General features: G+C 57.1%; 10 protein-coding genes across 10 annotated transcripts; 7 read left to right on the forward strand and 3 right to left on the reverse strand.

Moving 5' to 3' along the window:
• Positions 1-524: 524 nt before the first annotated feature.
• Positions 525-2,517, reverse strand: SCHCODRAFT_01170149 (uncharacterized protein; the record flags this gene model as incomplete). Its single annotated transcript, XM_003033526.2, has 3 exons — positions 525-1,678; positions 1,735-2,301; positions 2,358-2,517. The coding sequence occupies 3 exons, from the start codon at positions 2,515-2,517 to the stop codon at positions 525-527; spliced, it is 1,881 nt and encodes a 626-aa protein (XP_003033572.1).
• Positions 2,518-3,718: 1,201 nt separating this feature from the next.
• On the reverse strand, positions 3,719-4,711 carry SCHCODRAFT_02240940 (uncharacterized protein). The gene has a single exon (XM_050342153.1). The coding sequence runs from the start codon at positions 4,483-4,485 to the stop codon at positions 3,826-3,828; it is 660 nt and encodes a 219-aa protein (XP_050201384.1). The 5' UTR covers positions 4,486-4,711; the 3' UTR covers positions 3,719-3,825.
• On the forward strand, positions 4,564-7,764 carry SCHCODRAFT_02620407 (cytochrome P450). Its single transcript, XM_050344997.1, has 8 exons — positions 4,564-4,964; positions 5,018-5,257; positions 5,392-5,517; positions 5,687-5,770; positions 5,829-5,897; positions 6,417-6,510; positions 6,696-6,927; positions 6,985-7,764. The coding sequence occupies exons 1-8, from the start codon at positions 4,804-4,806 to the stop codon at positions 7,533-7,535; spliced, it is 1,557 nt and encodes a 518-aa protein (XP_050201385.1). The 5' UTR covers positions 4,564-4,803; the 3' UTR covers positions 7,536-7,764.
• A 1,189-nt stretch (positions 7,765-8,953) lies between these two features.
• SCHCODRAFT_02747054 (uncharacterized protein) lies at positions 8,954-11,260 on the forward strand (the record flags this gene model as incomplete). Its single annotated transcript, XM_050347206.1, has 2 exons — positions 8,954-9,065; positions 9,127-11,260. A coding segment is annotated over exon 2 (2,037 nt), but the record flags the coding sequence as incomplete, so codon positions are not given.
• A 2,463-nt stretch (positions 11,261-13,723) lies between these two features.
• On the forward strand, positions 13,724-13,909 carry SCHCODRAFT_02450095 (uncharacterized protein; the record flags this gene model as incomplete). The annotated part of the gene is made up of 1 exon (XM_003032963.1): positions 13,724-13,909. A coding segment is annotated over one exon (186 nt), but the record flags the coding sequence as incomplete, so codon positions are not given.
• A 60-nt stretch (positions 13,910-13,969) lies between these two features.
• Positions 13,970-14,404, forward strand: SCHCODRAFT_035526 (uncharacterized protein; the record flags this gene model as incomplete). The annotated part of the gene is made up of 1 exon (XM_003032964.1): positions 13,970-14,404. A coding segment is annotated over one exon (435 nt), but the record flags the coding sequence as incomplete, so codon positions are not given.
• Positions 14,405-14,741: 337 nt separating this feature from the next.
• SCHCODRAFT_02537344 (uncharacterized protein) lies at positions 14,742-14,977 on the forward strand (the record flags this gene model as incomplete). The annotated part of the gene is made up of 1 exon (XM_050343587.1): positions 14,742-14,977. A coding segment is annotated over exon 1 (219 nt), but the record flags the coding sequence as incomplete, so codon positions are not given.
• Positions 14,978-15,473: 496 nt separating this feature from the next.
• On the reverse strand, positions 15,474-17,436 carry SCHCODRAFT_02620412 (uncharacterized protein). Its single transcript, XM_003033527.2, has 8 exons — positions 17,083-17,436; positions 16,845-17,036; positions 16,675-16,792; positions 16,413-16,627; positions 16,232-16,364; positions 16,049-16,180; positions 15,852-16,003; positions 15,474-15,804 (listed from the first exon to the last, which is right to left on the reverse strand). The coding sequence occupies exons 1-8, from the start codon at positions 17,388-17,390 to the stop codon at positions 15,654-15,656; spliced, it is 1,401 nt and encodes a 466-aa protein (XP_003033573.1). The 5' UTR covers positions 17,391-17,436; the 3' UTR covers positions 15,474-15,653.
• Positions 17,437-17,737: 301 nt separating this feature from the next.
• SCHCODRAFT_02598707 (uncharacterized protein) lies at positions 17,738-19,836 on the forward strand (the record flags this gene model as incomplete). The annotated part of the gene is made up of 6 exons (XM_003032965.1): positions 17,738-17,962; positions 18,011-18,154; positions 18,204-18,600; positions 18,629-18,753; positions 18,813-19,390; positions 19,440-19,836. The coding sequence occupies 6 exons, from the start codon at positions 17,738-17,740 to the stop codon at positions 19,834-19,836; spliced, it is 1,866 nt and encodes a 621-aa protein (XP_003033011.1).
• A 721-nt stretch (positions 19,837-20,557) lies between these two features.
• On the forward strand, positions 20,558-20,755 carry SCHCODRAFT_02497288 (helicase; the record flags this gene model as incomplete). The annotated part of the gene is made up of 1 exon (XM_050343057.1): positions 20,558-20,755. One exon carries the CDS (start codon positions 20,558-20,560, stop codon positions 20,753-20,755), a length of 198 nt encoding a protein of 65 aa, XP_050201388.1.
• Positions 20,756-20,788: the final 33 nt, after the last annotated feature.

Genomic DNA, 20,788 nt, shown 5'->3' on the forward strand with positions numbered 1-20,788 from the left:
GCCGGTGAAAACTTTCGTCTTTTTCATCACCATTTTACCCTTCAAACTAAGTTCATTTTGCTCCTAAAAAGATGTTATTTTTGACCGCCTTTTTTACCACATTTTTAACCACCATTTTACCCCTAAAAATTTCACTTTGCCACTCGTGTCACCAGATTCAATGGAAGTGTGTGCATACGACGATCATGCCATGCCCGCCGTGCGGAACGCTCGGACTCTCGCTAAATACGGAACCTCTCGACTACATATCCGACTTTTCCAAGGTATACACACGTAATCTCGCCCCTATAGTGATAAGGGGACAATCTATTTAGTACAAGATAATCAAACAAATAGTCTCTTTATCCTATGCCCACCACTCAGACGACAGTGGGTCAGCACCGCAGGCCCGCGACCATCGCCCCAGAAGCGATCATGAAGAAAGAAGAGCGTCGTGTCGCTGTCGTGCGCCCAGAGGAGGGCCCGCTGAATTGGTCATCGTTCAGCGCGCTCCAGGGTGTACTGCATCGAGATTTCCTCCGTAATCATTTCGCTCCCTGCTCGACCAGTTGATCGTCTTCCCACCGGATGCGATGTCCAGATACGTGCAAATTCAAACTGCGCAAAGCGGGCAAGTGCACGCAAGCAAAGAATGCAGCCGGGTCCACTCTGACGTACAGGTCCAGTCGTTCCAGCTGCGGCAACACGCTCGGTCCGTGGAAGGACCTTTTCGAGCCCGCGCAGCCAAGGCAGAGAGCCAGCACACGCAGTTGAGGAAGGGAGGTTAGGAAGGAGGCAATCTCCACCGGCTTCACTTCCTCGCAGAGAAAGAGCCCCTGTAGCTGTGTCAAGGGCAGAACGCCCCCTCGCGCGATACCGACGAGGCGCAGGACTCGTAGCTGTGATTTAGGCGGCCAGATCCAGGTCGCTTGCGCCTGCGCTGCGGCGCCCTCGAGGCGAATGGTGACGTGGATGAAGCGGGCGAGGCGCGTTTGAGCCTTCGCTATGGCACGGGCCAGGAAATCTGCAGGGAGGCAGGCGCCGGCCGCGAGCGTGAGGTCCAGTTCCAGTAAGTTGGCGTGTTGGTTCAAGAAGTTCTCAAAGTCATCGAGGGCTTCGTCTACAGTTGACTGTGCCTTGTCACTCGCGCTGAACTTGAAGGCGAGCGTACCGTCTTTGGCGATTTCGCCGCATGTCGAGAGTCGCAAGGGTTCCTCCGGAATCCCAGGTAAGTGCGTGTAAGGGTGCAGTAGCCGATGTTTCGACGAAGAGGACCTCTTGCGCTTGTTGAAGTTTGGATGGGGGATGGACGCCAGTATGTGGTCCCAGGGAATTTGCCCAAACCCAATTGCCATTCCGCGACTCGAGCTGTGTTCCTCGTCCAGAACAGGACTGGGAGGCACAGAATCATGGACGCCATCGTGCGGCAGAGTCGCCTGAGACACAGTGTAGTCATGTTCGTCGTCTGCCTCTGTTCGATGATCCCCGAGTGCATCCATGTTCCCGTCTGTTAGTGGCGCCGTTACGGGCGCAACACATGGATTTTCGCATCCGGCGTGCAGACAGTCGTGTCCTTTTCTGATTGTTCTAGTTTTGTCAGACGAAGCAGACAAGGTGGGCATTGGCGAGTTGGCGATTGCGATAGAAGATCCGGGTTGTAAACCCTCGACCCCGGCAGGATCAGGATTCACGATTGCGCCTGTGGCCACACAGATGAAAATAAACCGTAGCAGTAACGAGCGGAACCAGGCGCACCTGCACCGATATCTATCGCTGTATCGAGCTGCTCTTTTACCAAGACAGACGGTCGCGGCTCGCTTATCTCGTCCTCTTGCATCGGGAGACTGGGCAAATTCGCCACAATCTGACCCAATTCCTCTGTTACATCAGCTGGATCTCCGTCTGCGCGAGATACGACGGCGGAACCCGAAGAATATGAAGACGTGCTAGCATTGGTCCCTTCGTAGTCTTCTTGGAAAGAGTCATCCGGAACAGCTCGAGGTTGAGAGTGACATAGCAGAGGGAGAGGAGGGAGAGGACGGTTCGGGGGACTGGGTCGAGGTGGAAGATGTTCGTCTCTTTGAGGCGAAGTGATCGCGGCCAGTCGAGCAGGATGGGGCGGCACCGCTGAAGGCGATCTTGGAGCTGCTGATACGAGCTCGCGCTTGCAATGCTCGCAGAGTTTCTGCTGTTGCTGATTATGCCCATGGTTCTTCTGGTCGTTGGAAGGATGAGGTTGGGATTCCCTGGTAAATTTCGAAGATACTTTGGGGCCCGGAAGACGCTTGCTGAGGCGACTGCGAGTTTTGTGGCCAGGTACGACTGATAAGCAGAACGTTCAGTAGGGATCTACGACATCTCTCGAAGACATTATTCACTTGCCGACCAGGCCTTCAGGAAAGAGGTTAGTTTCATCGGAGGGTCAGTCGATGAATCAATGGTGTCGATGGTGGAAGAAGGAAAGGGTGCTTCACCGTCAAGTGCTCGCAGAAGATGGAAGGAGAAGAGGCGCGTGGTAAAATTTTCATCAACTTCCATTTCAAGAGCACTGGTTGGGACCTGCCGAAGGATCCGGGCGACTAACTCACGGTCGGGACCATAAGCCGGACTCGGGAAATTTTGCCATTGTTTTCTTCCACCAAGCGGGCAGCAAGCGGACAATCCAGGCGGCCAGTATGGTGTTTGGGAGGAAGAGGGAGCAATATGAACTTGGAATTCGAAATGCTCATGAACGCAGGAACCAAGCGCAATTCGAGCCAAACAGGGTCAAAGCACCGAGCCCAGCTGTGCACGTGCGTCAAACACGCTCCGGTCATTGCCGAAGTGTTTACTCCCGCTTTCCTCTTGACTCTGACGATGACATTTTCAAGGAGGAGTGCGTTCAGTGTGCGCAGGCCGCTATCAGCCGAAGGCCCGCGCTTTTCTCGCCCCCTTCAGACAACTCGACACTGTCATCCCAATGCTGCGCCCACTTGACCCACAGACGTCGTACCATGACGAGGTTGGCTGGGAAACGCGATACGTCCCCGACGGCCACCGATCCTGAATGCATTCGCGTACGTTCTCTGTGCCTTCGAAATCAAGACTCGCTGGTCAGAGGCTCTCTGGCTCTCTCTCTCTCTATTGGGTGTCGCGTATCTCGGACGGCGTACAGGCGTTACGTCCCCGACGGCCATCGTCGCAGAATGTCTTCTCTCGCGTTCTGCGCACTTTGTGAGTAGCGCTCAGATGACCGACAAAAATCACTTCCAGTTCCCTCCACCGCCGTCGTGTACCCAAAAGGGTGAGAACATGTATACGCTCCCGACGGCCAACCTTCGCGCCCTTCCTACCATTCGTCACGTTTGGCTCTCCCATTGAGATACACATCTCGTGCAATTGTGAAGCCAACTTGACGTACTTCGATGGCCACTCGATTGGTCGTTGCCTTCAGTACAGGTGCGAATCGACTCGCGCGTCCATCGCCCTCGGACTCGGTTGTCTTCACCAGACCCGTCGCAAGCCCGGTCAATTGCTCAGGTTTCCGTGCCACTGACGCAGCTTCCAACTGAACAGATGAATCTCTTTCGCTGGTGGACTCGCTCTCTCCTCCTGGTTTTAGGTCTAATTTATTCTTAGAGAAGCCTACCATCTCCTCTTTAGCTTGCCAAGTGCCCACCTATTGTTCTTTCCATAGAAAGTATTGATAGGCAACACTGACTTTGATGCGCCTTGGCTCTCCATCTGTAATCCTCCACCATACGCATTTATTGTCTTCTTGAGACATCGTCTATTAGCCGACGCGTCTGGGAGCTCTCCATTCGGGTGCTACGATAGCTGCGCAACTTTGTGTCACTATCGAGCGAATCAGCCACTGCCGGAGTTTGGCATGCAGTTCAGGGTAAGAAAGGTTAGCGAAGAGTAAGCTGCTGCGCCGATTGTAACTGGCTGTGCGCTCCCGTCGTCCCTCGCACCCTCCAGTAAGCGTCTGTGAGTACTGGCGCCCGGTAGAAGGCTTGAGCTGAGTGGCTGGAAAGCCCCCACGAGACGAGGAACCTGCCCGACAGGCGCGCAAACCTCGTCAGCTGAGAGTTCCTCAGCGTGCCACGTGCCCGAGCCCACCGCGTCGTTCCCCGCATCCGGGGCTGTTCTCCCACGCCCTCCCTTCCCGCTGCGCACCTCTTCCGTGTCAAACCCCGCCGAATTCGTCAACATTCGCGCAGGCCCATCTCCGCCGAGGCCGTACAATGTATCCAACACATCCTCGTTATTGCGCGCGAGGCGGCAACGTATCGAAGCCCAAGCCTGACGCCGCCCTGCGCGCACTGCCAGCGAACGGCGCGTCAGACGACCCGTTCTGCCCGACGCGTCGTGCCCCGGGGCGCGGTCGCTCGCACCGGGTACACGTCCCGCTGCACCGGCTGCACGCCCCTTCGCGCCGTTCCGCTCCATGACGGCGCTGGGGCGCTCTTCTGCCTCCATCTTCGATCGGATCGCCCCTATTCGCGAACAATAACATGTCCCCATGACTAGCGATTCAGAAACCTGATTAGACGTTCATAACACCGAGACCTATATAATGCCCCCCGGATCTCGACTCCGCACTACAAAGGGCCAGTGCCTCCTCACTACAAAAAGGCAGCGACCCACCCGCGTCCTTGGCGTACTTTGTCTCTGGCATTCACTCCACGGCGACTTCCTTCACGACCGCGAGAACGCGAAACTGCACGACCGGTATATAACCGCCAGGACTAGAACCCAGCGCGCGACTGTAGAGATCGCGACGACGCGTCGGTGAACGGCGGACCACATACGCAACTCAACTTGCGCCACCACCTCCACACCATGTTCGAGATACAGCCACAGACTATCGCGCTCGCTCTGCTGCTGGGCACGCTGCTTGCCTACGCCAAGCACCGCATCGCGAACAAGGGCAACAGCGGCGTGCCCCTCCCTCCCGGGCCCAAGGGCCATTGGCTATGGGGCGTCTCCATCCCCGACGCCTTGTACGTCCCGCGTGTCACTACCCCTTCCCCTTCATGCTCATCACCCCGCCCAGTGCGTACCGCTTCTTCGAGACCCAGACGCAGATATACGGGCCCATCTTCTCCTACCGCCAGGGCCCCTTCTCGCCGGTGACAGTCGTGATCGGGCGCATGAAGGCAGCGGTGGAGATCATGGAGAAGGAGGGCGCGGCGACAATGGACCGCCCGCGGCAGATCGCAGCGGGCGAGACGCTGAGCGGGGGCATGCGCCTGCTGCTCACCCCCGCCGGCGAGCGCTTCCGCAAGCTGAGGAAGTACGTGCCCGTGCCTGCCCCGCCCTCCCGCCGCCATCACTGACGTTGCCGCCGCTTCCCTTCGCTGTCACCGTACGCTTTGCTCCCGCCGTGCTTCTGCCGCACCGCCGTCATCGTGCCTTTTGGTGCCGCAGAGCCCTGCACTCGCACCTGCAGCCGAAGAGCATCGCGACGTACGCGCCGACGATGATGGCGATGGCCAAGCAGCACCTCTTCGACATCGTCGACGACCCCGAGCGCCACCAGGACCATGCCAAGCGGTGAGTGCGGGTCCGCCACTTTGTCTCATGCCGCTAGACGCGACCCGTGGACGTCATGCCACATCGCGCTCATAGCGGGTTCCCGTTCTAGTCACCCGTCTCGCCTAGTCGCTCTTGGGACTAGGATATCGCCCTGATCCCTATCACCCTACTAACGCACCTCCCCCAGGTACGCTGCCGCCGTCGTGATGGTGCTCGCGTACGGCAAAGTGCCGAAAGGCTTCGACGATCCGGAGGTGCAGGCTGTCAACAGGTACGTACTAGAGCCCCTGGTCGTATCCGTTACCAACCTCTTACGCGCGCGCTTCCAGGTGTCTAACGCGCCTGGGCGTATCCCTGCGCCCCGGAGTTTGGAAGGTGGACGTCTATCCCTGGTTGAGGTGAGGGTCTAGGCCTTTTGCTTGCCTATCACTCTCCGTTTTCCCGACTGCGTTTGGTCTACCACGACCGTTCGTGCCGTTTCCTTCTCATTGCGGACCATCCATTCGAGGCTGTAGCCCGCCCGCCTCTCGTCACCCCGCCCCTCCGCGGCCCTCCGCAGCGTACACGATGCGGGACCGTGGTAGATATGGCGGTCGGGTTCGTCGTCTCTGGTTGTTCCGCCTTCATCCTTCGCCTTCCGTCGTGGGCGGCCGCGCTGGGGGCGCTCGAGGCGCGATTACCCTGCACAATGACGCGAGCCCGCTCTACACTCTCATACCTTCGTCTCCTCGCTACACCCATCTACCTCCGGCGCGCTTCATTGCGCCTTCCCACGTCTCGCAGTCGCGGGTCCATGCACGTCTCCTTTACTCCGTTTATCCACAGCGTCTAGCCCTCTGACTGTCCAGACCTCCATATCCCACCCTTTCACGCACGCATACCACGTACTCGTACTCGTACTGACAATTTTCCATCAGATTCATCCCGGGGTATCTGCGGTGGTTGCAGGACGGACACCAGGAAGAGCTCAACCTCTTCAAGACGCAGCTCGAGCTAGTTAAGCAGCGGAAGGTGGGTTTTCTCATTCTCCGCATCCCCTTCGGGGGCATATGTCTTCCCTGCCTTCTCCCGCGATACTTCCCCTGCATCGTTCTCCTGCGTTCGCTGCTCTTTTGCGCTTCTGTTCTGCCTTGCTTCTGTCCTCACCTTGCACTTCTCATCACCTTGTTGGACTTGTATCTCACCTACCCTCTCAGGCGCGCAACGACCCGTCGCTGAAAGAGTGTTTCGGCATCTACGTTATCGAGCAGCAGCAGGCGCTCGGGCTGTCTGATGGGGAGGCCGCCTACCTTGCAGGCTCAATGTTTGGCGCGGGCTCTGACACGACCGCGTCCGCGATCAGCGTGAGCGTGATGGCGGCGGCGACGCACCCAGAGGCGCAGGAGAAGGTCGCTCAGGAGCTGGAGACAGTCATCGGGAGGGGGAGGGGTGAGTGTTTAATCGTCCATCTTAACAAGTAGAAAGGAAGTTGACGGACATATGCAGCCCCCACGTACGCGGACAAGGACTCCCTACCGCAGACCATGGCCTTCGTCCTCGAGTCCTTCAGGTGGCGGCCCGTCACCGCGGCCGGCGGCGCGCACAAGGCAACCAAGGACATCATCTGGGAGGGCTACCGCATCCCCGCCGGCGCGACCGTCTACGGCAACGTCTGGTCCGTCGGCCGCGACCCCGCCTACTTCCCCGACCCCGAGGCGTTCAACCCGCAGCGCTGGCTCGACGAGGCGGGCCGGCTGCGCGACGACATGAAGAACTACCCGTTCGGCTTCGGCCGGCGCGTGTGCCCGGGCTCGCACATGGCGACCGCGTCCGTGTTCCTCAACACGGCGCTGCTGCTGTGGGCGTTCAAGCTCGAGTCGGACCCCGCGCGGCCGATTAATGTGCTGGCGTTTACGGAGAGCGCGAATGCGCACCCGCAGCCGTTTGCGGTGAGGTGGGAGTCGAGGTTTAGGGGGAAGGATGGGAGGCCGCTGAACTGGCAGGAGGGTGGGGAGGCGTTGCGGGAGGCGCTTGAGGGGTATGGGGTGGAGTTCTAGGTTGGGCGAGGGTGGGGCGGTCGACGGCAGGTGGCTTACTTGGTTGCTGGATGCGCTTGGAGTGGTCGTCGATGGCACGACTTTTCGAGATGGTTTAGATGGATAGCTGGTGCGTATAGAGGAATTATATGTTGCCGACTAGTTCTGTAGGATTACGCACGTTCTGTCTGGACTCTGTACAACAGTATATCTATTGAGTAGCTTTATGAAGCCGTGCTTTTACATGCTTGTCGCACGGTATGGATGAGCGTCGTTGTCGCGCGCGTATGATGTTATAGGGTGAGCTGGCTCAACTGAGTGCTTCATCATGATGGGCATACATAAGTTCAATATTTGCGAACGTACAGTTGCGCTCAAAATTGATGGCTGATTCCTTTTTGGGCGACGGTCCAATTCCCACTCGCACTCGCCCGGTAAAATCAGGCTTCTTTCGCACACATGTAGCGGGCGCCTCGTAGGCTAAGTTGCGCGCAGACATCCCAGTGTATTGTGGCTTCTCCGTCCTCAAGGGCGGGAGGAACCTGCTTCCAAGAAAAAAAGACGTTCATGAGTTTTGATCGCAACTGTACAATCTATAATGTAAAATAGGTCGAGCGTCAAAGTTGACCCGACGCGTTTGCTTACCTAAGCTTTCGAGGAATTGCGTTGATTACATAAGCTGAGGTGCTCGGCTCTTCGGGCCTTGGGCCGTTCAGCGCGTCCTGCGACTCATTCCTGTGCGTGAACATACCTTCTGGTCCTGCCCCACGGTCGTGTCCCCCCGCCTCCCTTCTCAATCTGCGCGCTCTGGGGGACGTCAATTGTTGCCCCCTCTCGAAAAGATCAGTGCTCAACCGGCAGGTGAGTCCCCATTCAGATCCCTCGCGTCCCTCGGAGCTGATGCTCGCGATGAAGGACCCTCACCCAAAAATCCGTTGCGCCTCGCCGCCGACTTGCTCGATCGGTGAACGAGAAAGCATTGAGGCTCCGTAAGTCATCTCAATCTGCTGCGATCTGTATGTTACTCACCATCATCACTCACAGAATGTCATCCCCAACAACACCAGAGCGTCACCGTCACCAGGAGCGCCAGCAAGCGCGCGATCGTATCAACGTTCTAGAGACCCCCCAGCATCGACGCACACCCCACACACCTCAATTGACGCCGGTTCACAGCCAGGGCCAGCAGTATCTCTTAGACAGGCCCCTGGCGCAACGACTTCGCGCAGTCGAGGCGATAACCCCGGACTCTCTCCCCTCGAGAGGGCGCGCAGGCCGGAGGCATACGCGGAGCAGGGATCATGCGCAAGAGCAGAGCAGCGGAAGGGGAACAGCGGCCAGGAGCGATGGCGCCGCCCAGCAGCAAGATGCGCCCCCGGCAAATGACGCGGCACCTGCACCGTCAAGGAGAGGACGCGGAAGTCGGGGCCGTGGGTGCGGCGGGGGGAGAGCTGGCCGCGGGCGGCGCGGAAGGGGTGATGCGCATGCACCGGGTGGTGCTCAGCGCACTACACCGCCGCCTTCGTCTGGAATACCCACTGCGGCGAATCGGTGAGTATAGGCTGCCCTCTCAATGTTGGATGTGACACTAACATCTCGCCCATCGTATCAGGTCAACTCCCACTTCAACACCACAGCGTCAGCGCGACCAGGAGCGTCAAAACGCTCGCGAGAGGACAAACATCCTCACAACCCCCGAGCACCGCCGCATGCCTCCAGCATCCATCCTCACGCCCATCCGCATCGACGGACGTGAGTACCTACTGGACCGTCCGTCCGCGGAGCGCTTTCGGACAACCGCTCTCGCAGCTCAAGGTCGCGGGCGTGCAGGAGGACGGGATGGACGGTCCGGTGGACTGAGGCGAGGGAGCACGACCGCGCGACAGGCTTTTCGAACTGGCCAACTCAACACGCCTTCACCAACATTCCGGCTCCCCTCCCTCCCCTCACCGACAATCTCCCCTCCCGAGTCCCCCACCGAGCGTCTACGGCGCCGCAGATCATCAACGTGGTCATCGACACCATCACCTTCACCCTCACCGTCGTCTTCACCGTCGCCCTCACCGTCGCCTTCACTGTCGCCTCCACTATCACCTCTTCCGTCGCCTTCTCCAGCATTCCCTGACCCGCTCGAGCTGCGGGAGAACACGCGCGCTCGCGATGATCATTCGGCGCGGTCGCGTTCTCCCTCTGACCATGGCAGTGTCGTGTCGCGCAATGAATCACCTGACCACAACATGGATGGTGTCCCGCCACCGCTGCTACGTCGCCTGCCCCTTGCTCGGCGGCCCGTTGCGAACGAGAATGTGCACCTCTACCTTCCCCTTGACCTCGGGGAGATGACGGCGAAGTGCACGTTCTGCAACGCTCTGCACTGGCTTGCAGAGCGTCTGAAGAAATCCCGCATCAACCTCCCTCAATTCGGCACCTGCTGCTTGAGCGGAAAAGTGCAGATTCCGCTTCTCGCTGCCCCTCCCGACGACCTCTACACGCTCTTCTATGCAGTGTCCGACAGTGGGGCTTCGGAGGTGGACCGGCAGCGCAGTCGGCACTTCCTGCAGAAGGTGCGCAGATACAATGCTGCATTTGCGTTCGCGTCCCTCGGTGTGAGCACATCCCGCATCCCGGGCCGTGGAGTGCAGCAGTTCACCATCCGTGGTGAGCTCTTTCACGAGCTGGGTGCTGTGCTCCCAGGCGAGGATCCATCGCGACGGCCGAAGTACGCCCAGCTCTACTTCATGGCCCCCGATGATGCCTGCGAGCAGCGGTACCAGAACAACCTGACGCATGGGTTGCGCACCGAGATTCTGCAGATAATCCAGGATGTTCTGCTGCGATGTAACGGGTACATTGACATATACAAGCTTGCTGTTGAGCGCTTGCGTGACTCTGGCCAAGCTCCGTCCCACTTCGCACGTCTCGACTTCCGACCAGGATCTGACCAGCGCCGCTACAACTTGCCAACTGCAGCCGAGCTGGCAGTGGTCCTAGAGGACAGCAAGGATCACAATGCACGCCGAGACATTATGATTGAGCTGCGCCGTGGTGGGCGCAAACATCGCATCTACGACACCCACCCTGCCTACCAGCCCCTTCTCTACGTGCTCCTGTTCCCTCGCGGAGAGCATGGCTACCACGAAAACATCCCCTTGACAAACCCTACAACTGGAGAGGCTATCCCACTCAGGGCCAGGGTAGAGGAGGACGAGGACGAGGAAGGAGCAGATGAAGGTGATGAGGAGGGGGCAGGCCACGATAGCGGAAACAAGCGGGGGAAACAGACCCGTGTTACCCCCATGGAGTTCTTCGCATTCCGCCTTCACCGTCGCCTCGATGAGTCGGACCACATCTTTCGTGCGAAGATGCTGTTCCAGCAGTACATTGTGGACGGGTGGGCACAGACCGAGCAGACACGGCTTCGATGGGCACGGGGCCATCAGCCGCAATTGCGGGCTGACGTCTACCGGGGGTTGGCAGATGCCGTATCGAGCAATGCCGACGTCAATCCCCAGTCGGTCGGCCAGCGCTGTGTCCTTCCGTCGTCCTTCGTTGGCAGCTGGCGCAACATGTTCCAACTCTATCAGGACTCCATGGCTGTTGCACGATTCTTTGGTCGTCCTGATTACTTCTTGACGATCACCTGCAATCCTCAGTGGCCTGAGATCCAGAAGGAGGTTGAGAAGATGGGGCCTGGATTTGATGTTACGGACCGGCCTGATTTGGTCTCTCGAGTCTTTCGTGAAAAGGTGAGCTGGGTTGTTTCGAGTTGCTCTCTGAATTGCTGATAAAGCTCTCCCAGATTCGGATCATCTTGGACAAGATCAAGGGTGGACTTCTTGGGCCCTACCGCGGACATGTCTACACGATCGAGTTCCAAAAGCGCGGCCTCCCACACATCCACCTTCTCCTGTTTCTCGACCGTGATGCCCGACTGCATACACCAGACGATGTCGATGAGGCAATCTCGGCCGAGATCCCGGACCGCGAGACCCATCCCCGGCTCTATGCACTGGTGACAAAGTTTATGATCCATGGTCCCTGCGGAGATCTCAACCCAAATGCACCTTGCATGAAGGATGGGAAGTGCAGCAAAGGATATCCACGCGAGTTCCAGGAGGTGACCGTCCTCACACCTGATGGCTATCCCCTCTACCGACGTCGCAACAATGGGCGCTACTACGAAGTCTGGCTAGATGGCCGCTGGGTTCGACTTGACAACCGGTGGGTTGTACCTCACAACATCGTCCTCCTCCTCCTTCTCGCCTGCCACGCGAACCTCGAGTGCTGTATCTCCATCAAGGCCTTCAAGTACGTGCACAAGTATGTCTACAAAGGACATGACCGCATCACGATGGCCTTTGGAACGGAGACAGACGAGATCCAGCAGTACCTTGATGCACGCTACGTGTCGTGCTCGGAGGCGGTCTGGCGCTTGCTGCACTATGCGATGCACGATGAGAAGCCGACTGTCACTCGCTTGACTGTACACCTTCCTGACGAGCAGTTCACAATCTTCCAGCCCGACAATCTGCACGATGTTGTTCGCCGGGGTCCCTCCGTCACCACGCTCACTGCCTTCTTCAGGGCAAACCAGGCGACCTCTCCAGCCTCGGACATCGCTCGGACACTCCTGTATCAGGAGTTTCCACAGAAGTTCACCTTCAGCAGTCGGCGATCGTGGAACCTTCGAAAGAAGGGCTTTGCGATTGGTCGGATGCTCTTTGCCCACCCATCTCAAGGCGAGCGCTTCTATCTCCGCCTCCTTCTCACAGTGATACGCCGGGGTTTTAAAATCGCCTTTTTAGGTGTATTTTCCGGCGTATATGCGCTATATACTGGCTCATTCATACGGACCTGTAGATACCATTGCGGCGTCGTGACTGTACAACGGGCGTGTCGCAGGTATTTTACTTTGGTTTTATGAGAGGAGTATCTGGACTTGAACTGCACAAGAGATAAACCATGAACAACCTCTTCAGGACTGCCCTAAGATAGAGCGGAGCTCTTGTGCATCAGATCGACCATCTGTATGTGCTCGATGACATCCCTCGAGTCTTCAGGAGGGGATCATCCAGGTGGTAGGCGTACTAGCGTGCCATCACCCTCAGTCCAATATACCCCTATACCTGTTGTTCTATTGGTTCTATCTACTCGTGTTCAGGCTTCGAGACAGTTCCACCTATCATATACTGGAGGCAGGGACCAAGCGAGGCTGCACACGCAGCTTTGATCCACCACCCGCCAGTGGCGCGCACGTGTCACGTGACCGTGCCGAAGTTGAACCGTGACGTGACGTGACATTCCGACTCGGAGGTGCTCTGCTGCTCTCCTCGGGCGCTGTGGCCCTCGCCCAAGCCCTTTCCCTGCGAAAGCATGAGGAATAGCATGTCCATCCGATGCAAGGCACTCTGCCAAGCAAGAGAAATCCGAGAAAAGGCGAAATATGCGGTATTTTCGGCATCTGCCTTCGGCGGGTCCGGGGAACGTGTAATCGCGCCGCCCAAGCGCCCAAATATACGAAACAAATCAGCCAGTTCCGCTCGGCTACCCGCCGAGACCTCGGTTAAACTCCGTCATGACCTATTGTACTTTACTCATACTTACAAGGGGAAACTGTATATAAGGCCCCACTGTAGATACTTTCAGGGACTTCCCCCTCCGCTTCGAGCGGTTGTGTAGTTCCCTACCAGCCAGGTTAGGTTGTGAACAGAGAAACAGTTCAGAGCGCTTCTAGCACTTTGTACCAGCGATAACTGAGAAATACTTTGGATTGCTCCTGAAAGATCCATGTGAATATTGAGATGCATCACGAATGCGCCTGGTACTGGCCCGATCGTCGCTTCCATGGGGGTACACGAGTACTTTCCTCACTCCCTGAAGCTCGAAAGCTAGCAGGACATTTATATCCCCAAGCAATACAAATACAACGGACTCGCTGCGCTGCCTACGGAGTGACACCCTCTGCATTTTGGTTGTTTGTCTGGTTGTTGGTGTCAGTGTGGAGGTCGTCGAGCACAGTTTGCTTGACTTTGTCACTTCTTCGGAGGCGCGCGATCCCATCAACAGTCGTTCGGGGCCCCACCTCTTTCGTCGACCTTCGCACATACAATGGTATCGAGCTTCCCACCTTCCAAGCCGCATGCCTCGCCCGCGGTCTCCTTGAGGATGATCGGGAGTGGGAAGGTTGTCTTGCCGATGCAGCTCATTGGCAGACAGGTGTTGCTCTCCGGCGGCTCTTCGCCACTATCCTGAAGGACTGCCAACCCACTCAACCACGCGAGCTTTGGACAAAATTTCGGGACTCCATCTGCGATGATGTTCGAGTCAAGCTACGGCGCCTACCCTTCCCCATCGCTGATCCGACCACTGACGACATCTATGATTATGGCCTGTACTTGCTGCATCAGGAGCTCTGCAGCATGGGTTCGTCGCTCCACGACTTCGAGACTGCAGGCATGCCCCAGCCTGACTACTCGCGATGGCAGGAGCAAGAGGTCCACTACCTCATTGCCGAGCAGCTGGCATATGATCCCGAAGAGCAGCAGCGGCTTGCTGATATCAACCTGGCCCTTCTCAATCTCGAGCAACGGGAGGCGTTCGATCGCATCTGCTCTGCTATTGGTCAGGGTACTCCTGGCGTCTTCTTCCTCACAGGCCCTGCAGGGACCAGCAAGACCTTTGTCTACAACACGCTTTGCTACGCCCTCCGCGCAACTCGCAAAATCGTACTCTGTGTTGCCTCATCCGGTATAGCTGCCATCTTGCTCATAGGTGGGCGTACCTCGCACTCGACGTTCAAGATCCCCATCAACATCGCTGAAGGGCAGATGTGCAACGTTCGGTCAAACACGGTGCGCGGTGACCTCTTCCGCCGTGCTGACCTCATCATCTGGGATGAGGTGCCCATGCAGAGCCGCTTCTGCCAAGAAGCTGTCGACCGAACGATGCAAGACTGCCGCCAGGATGATCGGCCCTTCGGAGGCTGCACAGTGGTCTTTGGCGGTGACTTTCGGCAGATCCTCCCCGTCGTCCCCAAAGGCGGGAGAGAGGAGATCATTGGCCAGAGCCTGCTTCGGTCGTACATCTGGTGCGACCACATAGCCCCGAACAACATCCTTCGCCTCCAACGAAACCAGCGCCTCGATCATGCCAGCCCCTCGGACCGCGCGTATGCGCAGTGGTTACTCGACGTAGGCGCTGGCCAGAACGTGGATGAGAATGGCTTCGTGACTCTGCGGGATGGGATGGTCGTGCCAGATAACGAGGACGATACGCTGATCAGCGAGATTTACCCTCAGATCTCGCATCTCGATGTCGACGCGAGGAACTACGACGAGTGGTTTTCACAGCGCACAATACTCGCTGCTCGCAACGACACGGTCTCCGAGATCAACAGCGCCATTCTGGACAAGTTTCCCGGCCGCGCGCGAACCTTCAATGGCGTCGACTCGGTCATTCAGGAAGAAGGTGCGGATGCGACCGAGACGTTGGCCGGGTACCCAGTCGAGTACCTCAACTCACTCGACGTGTCGGGGCTTCCATCGCGAAAAAAGCCTGGGTAGGATCAGCGCTGGACATGTTGACCTTGCCCGGTATAGGTTATCAAGGCTGTTCAGATTTTGGAGACTCACCGGATCTGAGGGCGGAAGTTGCCCGCAATGTCAGTCGCGATACGCGCTCGCCAGAGCCAACGAGAGCCAGGTGGCCATGCCGACATTACCTACAATGATGAGTATGATGAGCTATTATGTATAGTATCGCTCAATGCAGACCTTGACGGCGATTCTGAGCGCGAACCTACAATGCGGGCACGAACAGCCCATGTAGGGACTATTAGTCCTCATCAGCCACGAACAGGGCATGTCGCACGGATCAGATCAGACGGTCGTCGGCAGGCTTGTTGGTGCCAGTTCAGATGAAGCCTCAGAACTGGCTGGACCTCACATATGATACGAAGAAGTCATCATTTGCATTGAGCAGCACGAAGTATCAGTACGAGAGCTACAAGTAGAAGCAACTACAGCAGATGGATAGACAGCAATAGAACTACAGGACGATCAAGCATCAAGGAGGCGATGACAATAGTGAGCGCGAGGGCGACCAAAAGGAGCACGGCGAGACGAAATTGAATGACATAACCTACACCTCAGGAGACCCAGCGGCCCTAGTCGCTGCCCGCGCTCGCTTGCGCCGCTCGCGCGCATCCATAATCTCGCCCGCCTCTTCTCCGAGCTCAACAAGCTCCTCCTCGTCATCAGCTTCAAGGCCACGCGGGTTGCCGAAAGCACGGCTACAGAATACGGTTAGCACGACACACGAGACCAAGGCAAGACGTACGTGTTCCACCAGCGCAGTGTCTCAAGGACCCACTCGTCGGGGTCATCCTCGTCGAGCTCAAGGAGGAGCATGATCTCGTCGTAAAACTTCTTCATGTCGAAGTGCCGATCCATGCGCGCCCAGGTGTGGACAGAGGACATTGCAAAACGAACCTGCAAGGTTTGTAGGCGAGTTACATACAAAAGGCACACACTCACCTGGCAGCATACATAAGCAATGCTCGCCGGCGATGCCTGCAGAACATTGTGTATATGCGCGTTGGAGCCTGCGGGAACGCTCTTCGGAGTCTTGAGCGCGTTTGATTTGCCAAACATGATGCGACGCCACGACTGGATGGTGACTCGTGAGCCTCGAGTCGAACACAAGTCAAAGGAACTTACCCGCACGAGTGCATTGTGGCGGAAAAGGCCGGCCTCGGTATCATCGTCGTCCATCGATGACCAGTCGTACAGCAGCATGGGCAGCGATGAGTTGTCGACCTTGAGGGTCCCGTCATTAATGGATGTGATACATCTGTGGTGACTGGTCAGTGAAGTATGGCATGGTAACATACGGACGTACGCATCGTAGTCCTCGTCCATTCTGTCGAAATGCTTGCGCGGGATGAGACAGCGGGCAAAGACGTCGATGGAGAAGCCGCGTTTGCTCTTGTTGCCGATGTCGGAGTTGGGTATCGGCGCCACCTCGTTGTCGGGGTCTTCGAGGATGAACTTGATGATCTCTTGCTTCAAGCTCCCGGTGTCGTCGTTCTTGGCCTCGTTGATGACCGTTTTAATCTGGAGAGTTTAGCAGATGACATACATGCGGGGGGACGACAACGTACCATGTCGCAGAATGCAACGTACATCGGGGGATGCGGAACACACTCCGTGAGTAGCTCAAGGAGGCCCGGCATGGCATCCCTGAGACCACTGAACGCCATGGAGCGCTGAGATTCTAGCCTATATGCGTCAAGTTGAGCATGTGCAGCAAAGGAGGTGGGTATATGCGCACCTGGAACGGGTCTCCGCGTCCAAAGATGCCTCCTTGGCTTCCGCATCAGCTTCCGCGTCCTTCTCTAGCTCCAGCCCGGCTTCGTGGATTCCCTGCATGAAGATTGCGTCGACGTGGTTGAAGAGCAGATAGGGGACAGAGCGGACGCTCCCTCGGGCACCATGAAGGTAGGGGTAGAGCGGCGCCTTTCGGCTGAGAGAGGTGAGTTCATGGAGCGCAGCATGTATTGGCCACGTACTCGTCGACGCGTGGACGCTTAGCACCTCTGTATGCGATCGCCTCGAGACTGTCGAGCACGCGGTCGATCGAGCGCTTGCGGGAGGTCGGCGGGGGACTGTCGCCGTCTTGCTCTGGCTCGGGAGAAGGAGTAGCGGGGCGACGCGTATTGCGTGCGGGTGGCGACGCCCGCGATGTACGATTACCTCCAGACGGCGGAGCAGCTTGCGGGTGCGGCGCCGGCCGATGGACTGGGCTTCGTGAGTTGTGCCGCTGGCTAAGCGCGCCGCCTCCGGGAATGCGCAGTTTGAAGCGGGTCTTGGCGCTCATTGCGGGGGTGGGAGGCAGGAATGAAAAACGAGGGACGACATGGAAGTATGTGCTTAAGTAGCTTTGGTCACGGGACCGCGGATCCGTTGCATTTGTTTGTTCTCTTATATGGCGCTAGCGCGTAACTTGCTTGCCTCATTGATTGGGATTATGAGCTTTTCCTTTGTACAAGAACATCAGAATACCTTTATCTTGTGATGGGGATACCCATCCGAGTCTTCTGGTTGAGCAGGAATGCACAATACGTGCGAGCTCGAACCGAGGGACGGATTCTGGGTGCTCTAGTCACGTGAGCACCCAGAATCCGTCCCTCGGTTCGATCAAGTCTCCTGCTCATCCCCCTCATCATGCCCCGCCTTCGCTGTCATCACTGTCTCAAGGCTACCTTTGATACTGACTCCGCTCTATCTATACACCTCTCAAAATGCCCCGCACGTGCCACAAGCTCACAAGAAACCCTTCAAAAACTCGGAAAGCGAGGACCACCGCCTGCTTCCTCCTCAAAGCCCCCTTTGCCCAAGAAGCCGCGACTGATGAACCTGGCGCTAAATAGAGCTAAAAAGCAGCCAATGGTGAGCTTTCCTGATGTCCGGTGCTTGCTAGCTCTGACGATCGCGCAGGTGTTACACAGCGCCACTGAAGATGTTGCTATAGATCGAACAGAGGAAGACGAAGGCGTAGTTGGCGGTGCCGCAAGTGATCGTGGTCATGGTTCCATGCCCATGGAAGGTGGACAGAGGCTGCCCTCATTGGAGGATTCTCTCGTGCGCGTGCTTGCTCTGTTCTATGATTGAGCTAACCGTGCAATCATAGAGTCCTGCTCGGATACCTCTTCTAGAGCAAGACATTGTGCCCCTCGAACGCTCTATGCGAGCGAGGCGCGTGCCGAAGCGCGTGCTAGACATGATTCCCTCCGCTGCGCCTCGTTACCTTGAAAGTCAACTCCCACGTCAGCTGCGCGATCACCTACCTACACCAGTGCTCTCCACACAGCAAGGCCCCACGCCCCCCACGCCCTCAGCTCCCGCGAACTCTGACCCAGAAGTCGAGATCATTGATTTGACGTTTACCGCCACCCGCGCGAATAACTTTGGCCTCTATCGCATCTATCGTACTGCCCCGACATTCGATCCCGATGATACTGTCGACGTCGACGCGCTCACATCACCACTTCCGTGTTATGCAGAAGAAGAAGAGGAGCGCTGGAAAGGTGATGCCTAATGTACTCACCGTCGCAGCGCGAGCCCGCGAAAACCTGCCCGCAAATGATCCATCCAGCACGACCCATATTTCCAAAAGCACGAAGTTCTACGAAGACGTCACTGTCTATCTTGGCGACCGACTTGACGACCTTGCGCTTAAGGTACGCTTGTTGTGCTCCAACGACCGCTTGGCTTCTTTTACTGACAATACCCTATCAAGCCATTCATGCGCAAGCTGAAGGAGTACCTTCTCGCACGTGTACGCCAGCATAGTGAGCCCGACCGTGCTTACAGCGCGCGCGAGCGCAACGAAATCATCTTCGAGAGAGGGCGTATCTACAAGCACAAGATTATACGCCACAACTACACATCATACGATGTTCGGCGCCGACAGGACCTACTCAACCCGCGCACTCACGCCGACTTCATGGTGCTCTCCGACAACAACGAGGAGCATCCCTATTGGTACGGTCGCGTGCTCGGCATTTTCCACGCAGATGTCCTCGACGTCGCCGTTGCGGGCTCATGCAGTCAGCGCATAGAATTCGCCTATGTCCGGTGGTTCACTATGGACAAGTCGTACCGTCACGGATTTCGCGCGAAGCGCCTGCCTCGCGTTCACTTCCTTCCTGCGGAGGATGCGGACGCTTTCGGGTTTATCGACCCGAAGGATATCATACGCGCAGTGCATGCGATCCCAGCGTTCGCCCATGGCAGGACCGCCATGCATCTACCAGGTCAGACGATGGCTCGTCCGCACGGGGAAAGTGATGACTGGAAATATCATTACATCTCAATGTTAGTGCATCTTGTGCTTTCGGTCCCGCATACGCTCACTCTTATCCAGGTTCGCAGACCGTGATATTCTGATGCGCTTTCGTGGGGGCGGCGTTGGCCACAAAGCTACTCTTGAGGCTACAGCAGCTCTTGAAGCCGAGGCAGAGAAACTGGCGAATTTTCGGCAATCCGGGACCGACGCAATGTCGGGAGGAGGCGAGGATAGTGCTGATGAAACCGCCAGCAGCGACGAAGACGGTTGCAACGAAGAAGATAACGGTGGATCAGAAACGGAGGATGATGGATTAGAAGATGAAGATGAAGACGAAGACGAAGAGGATGAGGAGGCATGGGTGATCGAGCAAGGGCGCGAGCCGGAGGAGGAGGAAGATGACGACTGGGAGGATGACGAGGATGGCGAGGGGGACTTATTGACTGCTGACTCGCTTGGATACGCAGACTGGTGACCACGCGTGAGCCGCTTCCTGGCGCTTCTCAAGTACAATTTGAGCAAGACGTACCATACCTGATTGTCGTTGTATTCCTCACCTACGCTGACTGTCCATTGCTTCGCATCTCGTAGCTTATTCGATTACCAAAAATCTGACGCAGGCTGATATGAAGTCCCCGATCTTGTACGAGCTGTTAAGCCCACCGACAATCTGATAGGTTTCTAGAACGACCGTACAGCAGGTAGCACGAATCAGTTCAGCTATTAGAAGTGGGCACCTTGCCCGGTGCGCCTGATATGTATGCCACATTCCTGAAGGCCGCGACAGCTCTCACGGAGAACGGTCAGCGCTGGCTAGGGGGCCGCCGGCCCTGTCAAGCTGATACTGCCCAAAAGGGCTGATGCTTTGCTTCCCCTTTTCGTGATGTCCGCGAGCTAAGCTCGAGCTCAAGATTGGGTGCCCAGTGATGCTCCTGCGCAACCTCAACCCACGCGTTGGCCTCTGCAACGGCACGCGCGGTGTACTCACACGCGCTACTCAACGTGTTCTTGAGATCCGAGTCATTGCCGGCGAGTTCAAAGGTGAGTTTCTCTTGCTTATTTCTCCACGTAGATTCCGGTCCTGATTCTCCTCAGGGACGCTTGCGCTAATTCCGCGCCTATCGCTGCTGTCAGCTGAACAGGACTTGCCCTTTCAGCTACGACGGCGACAATTCCCCATACGACTCGCCTTCTGCATGACCATCAACAAGTCGCAGGGCCAATCCGTTCGCAGTGTTGGGGTCAATCTCCGCCAGCCCGTATTCACTCACGGCCAGTTATATGTTGCGCTGTCCCGCTGCACTTCCAGTGCGAATGTTAAGGTGGTAGTGCGCGATGTGGACAAGGAGACTCATAAGACGCCGAATGTAGTTTATCCTGAGGCCATTGTGTAGTACTATCTATGAACGGAAGGATGTACCGAAGCG

This window comes from Schizophyllum commune (genome assembly GCF_000143185.2).
Source record: "Schizophyllum commune H4-8 unplaced genomic scaffold SCHCOscaffold_4, whole genome shotgun sequence".
NCBI classification, from domain to species: domain Eukaryota; kingdom Fungi; phylum Basidiomycota; class Agaricomycetes; order Agaricales; family Schizophyllaceae; genus Schizophyllum; species Schizophyllum commune.

Excerpts from the sequence above, each read along its gene's own strand:
- SCHCODRAFT_02620407 (XM_050344997.1), top strand. The coding sequence starts at position 4,804 with ATGTTCGAGATACAGCCACAGACTATCGCGCTCGCTCTGCTGCTGGGC. Across the intron at positions 5,258-5,391 it reads CGCTTCCGCAAGCTGAGGAA|AGCCCTGCACTCGCACCTGC; the intron begins GTACGTGCCCGT and ends TTGGTGCCGCAG. Across the intron at positions 5,771-5,828 it reads GAGGTGCAGGCTGTCAACAG|GTGTCTAACGCGCCTGGGCG; the intron begins GTACGTACTAGA and ends GCGCGCTTCCAG.
- SCHCODRAFT_02240940 (XM_050342153.1), bottom strand. The coding sequence starts at position 4,485 with ATGGGGACATGTTATTGTTCGCGAATAGGGGCGATCCGATCGAAGATG.
- SCHCODRAFT_02620412 (XM_003033527.2), bottom strand. The coding sequence starts at position 17,390 with ATGAGCGCCAAGACCCGCTTCAAACTGCGCATTCCCGGAGGCGGCGCG. Across the intron at positions 16,628-16,674 it reads ACGTTGCATTCTGCGACATG|ATTAAAACGGTCATCAACGA; the intron begins GTACGTTGTCGT and ends TAAACTCTCCAG. Across the intron at positions 16,365-16,412 it reads ATGGACGAGGACTACGATGC|ATGTATCACATCCATTAATG; the intron begins GTACGTCCGTAT and ends CAGTCACCACAG.